General features: G+C 40.4%; 1 protein-coding gene across 1 annotated transcript; it reads left to right on the top strand.

Moving 5' to 3' along the window:
- The first annotated feature begins 487 nt into the window (after positions 1-487).
- On the top strand, positions 488-2,325 carry LOC137720595 (sorbitol dehydrogenase). The gene is made up of 2 exons (XM_068459685.2): positions 488-943; positions 1,075-2,325. The coding sequence occupies exons 1-2, from the start codon at positions 814-816 to the stop codon at positions 2,049-2,051; spliced, it is 1,107 nt and encodes a 368-aa protein (XP_068315786.2). The 5' UTR covers positions 488-813; the 3' UTR covers positions 2,052-2,325.
- Positions 2,326-2,806: the final 481 nt, after the last annotated feature.

Raw genomic sequence — 2,806 nt, 5'->3', positions numbered from 1 at the left:
AAATTTTCTATACTGAATCATATATATTGATGATATATAGTGAGGCATTTCACTTTCTCTTTCCATATTGATCCTTAATTTTTCGGATATTTTAAACACTGGTAACTGCATATGAAGCCAATTCACGAATGACATTTGAGATGCATAAAGTAGTTTCTCTCAAGAGGAGATACCAATCCCAATTCAAACAAGAGACGCATGTACCCCAAAAGTGTGATTGTAACTAATGGGAATATACTTGAGAACAAATGGCTCCATCCAAATCCAAATTCTTGGGGTGTGACATTCATACCGCCACGTTATATTATTAATTTATGGATTATAACATGAGTAGATGACAAAACTATGATAAATATACACGTATTATGATAAGAATGAATTAATTTCTTCACGTAATAATGTAACAATTACAATGAAAAATTCCTATAATTATCCAAGATACATGTTAAATGATAAATATATATGATAAGAATAAATTAATTTCTCCACGTAACAACATAACATTCACAACGAAAGATTTCAGAATAATTCAAGATGCACGTTAAATTAGGTTCCCCAGGAAACAGCCGTGACAACCACTACTTGGCCATGTGAGATAGATTCTATAAACTTACAGCAGGTGATTTTGCAGCTTCACAGGCTTCCTAAACTAATATAAATACCACCCCGTAGCCACTCTATTTTCATCAAGAAATCAAACAAGTCCGTTCATTCCGTTTATCCGTGTCTTTTGTTCTATTTGTGTCTATTTTGTTAGGAGAAGTAGTAGTTTGTGTCTTAGAAACACACTTTAGAAAAAACCGAAAGTAAAAAATGGGTAAGGGAGGCCAATCCTGCAATGGCGTTGTTAGAGACGCCAAACCTGCTGAGCAGGAAAACATGGCTGCTTGGCTCGTTGATGTTAACACCATCAAGATCCTACCTTTCAAGCTCCCCGCTATTGGTATGTACTTATCTCCCTACTTTTATTTTCATCGCTAGTTTTTTTTCGGTTTTTGATTTCCAGTTTTCAAGTTTCGTTGAAGTATTGGCTAACATCTTGCTCTCCTGTTTCTTGGGATTTCTTAATTTTAGGACCGAATGATGTTCGAATTCGGATTAAGGCTGTTGGCATTTGCGGAAGTGATATTCACTACCTCAAGACCATGAAATGTGGGGATTTTCAGGTTAAGGATCCGATGGTGATCGGACATGAGTGTGCTGGGATCGTAGACAAAGTTGGGAGCGAGGTGAAGCATCTGGTGCCTGGTGATCGTGTGGCTGTTGAACCCGGCATCAGCTGCGCACATTGCCAGCAGTGCAAAGGCGGCCGCTACAATCTATGCCCTGACATGAAGTTTTTCGCCACCCCACCTGTTCATGGTTCATTGGCGAATCAGATTGTGCACCCCGCGGATCTGTGCTTTAAATTGCCAGAAAATGTGAGCTTGGAAGAAGGGGCAATGTGTGAGCCCTTGAGTGTTGGGGTTCACGCTTGCCGGCGAGCCAATGTTAGTCCCGAAACAACTGTTCTGATCGTCGGCGCAGGGCCGATCGGGCTGGTTTCCGTGCTGGCTGCTCGTGCTTTCGGAGCACCAAGAATTGTCATCGTAGATATGGATGACAGGCGTTTAGCCATGGCAAAATCTCTCGGCGCCGATGGCACGGTCAAAGTTTCGACAAAAATGGAGGATTTAGATGACGAAGTTGCCAAGATTAAAGAAGCTATGGGATCCGAAGTTGATGTGACCTTCGACTGTGTAGGATTCAACAAAACCATGTCTACGGGCCTCAATGCCACTCGTCCCGGCGGCAAAGTTTGCCTTGTCGGAATGGGACACGGGGTGATGACAGTCCCTCTCACTCCCGCTGCTGCCAGGGAGGTTGATGTGGTTGGAGTTTTTCGTTACAAGAATACATGGCCGCTTTGCCTTGAGTTTTTGAGAAACGGGAAGATCAACGTGAAGCCGCTTATTACCCACCGGTTTGGTTTTACCGAGAAGGAGGTAGAAGAAGCTTTTGCAACCAGTGCTCGGGGGGGCAACGCCATTAAAGTCATGTTTACTCTATAGCAAATCAACCATGAAGTTGCAGAATTTCGGATTGTTTGAGGGGACAAGTTTGTGATGGTTTGGAAATTTGGAAGTCATCATCTCGGATGAAGAATGGTCTTGTTCTAAAGTTCGGGGAAACTTCTTGTTGTACAGGGACCATTGTATACCTTTATTAGATGTCGGCATGCACCAGTGTAGTATAGCTTCCCTTATTTTTAACATGAGTCCGTCAATATATATGAACTATGTATGTAACTAAAAGTTCTTCAATATAAGTCTTTTTTCCGCTGAAGTTGTTTTCATTTGACACGAGTCTGTTGGCCTTGCTTCAGTTCCTTTGGACCATCGATGAGAGTACTAGACACATCGTCATGCAGAAATATAGACTTACTTCTATTAGTGTAGAAAATATATACCTTGAGTTACTATTGTTCCAATAGCATTTCCTGCTGCTGTATGAGCAGCATATGGTAGAGCAGTTTATGAATGCCTAAGCGGTGGATTTGATTTTACCAAAGATGATGAGAATCTTAATTCCTAACAATTTTACAAATTATCACAAACCCAACTTATTAAGTTAGAGAAATTGGTCACATAAATCGGCCACTATAATTATAATCAAAGATAATTCAAATCTTAACACACAAGATGAACATTCTTTATCACTTAAATTGCAAGTTACTCTTTCCTCTCTCCTTTTTCACCCCAAGGCATTTTCTTTTACTTTTTCTTTTATCCCTAAAGTTGTAAACCTAATACTTTTGTGTTAACGA

This window comes from Pyrus communis, chromosome 1 (genome assembly GCF_041283825.1).
Source record: "Pyrus communis isolate YQ-2024b chromosome 1, ASM4128382v1, whole genome shotgun sequence".
NCBI classification, from domain to species: domain Eukaryota; kingdom Viridiplantae; phylum Streptophyta; class Magnoliopsida; order Rosales; family Rosaceae; genus Pyrus; species Pyrus communis.
The sequence above is the reverse complement of the archived record's forward strand: the minus strand, read 5'-3'. Positions and strand labels throughout refer to the sequence as shown.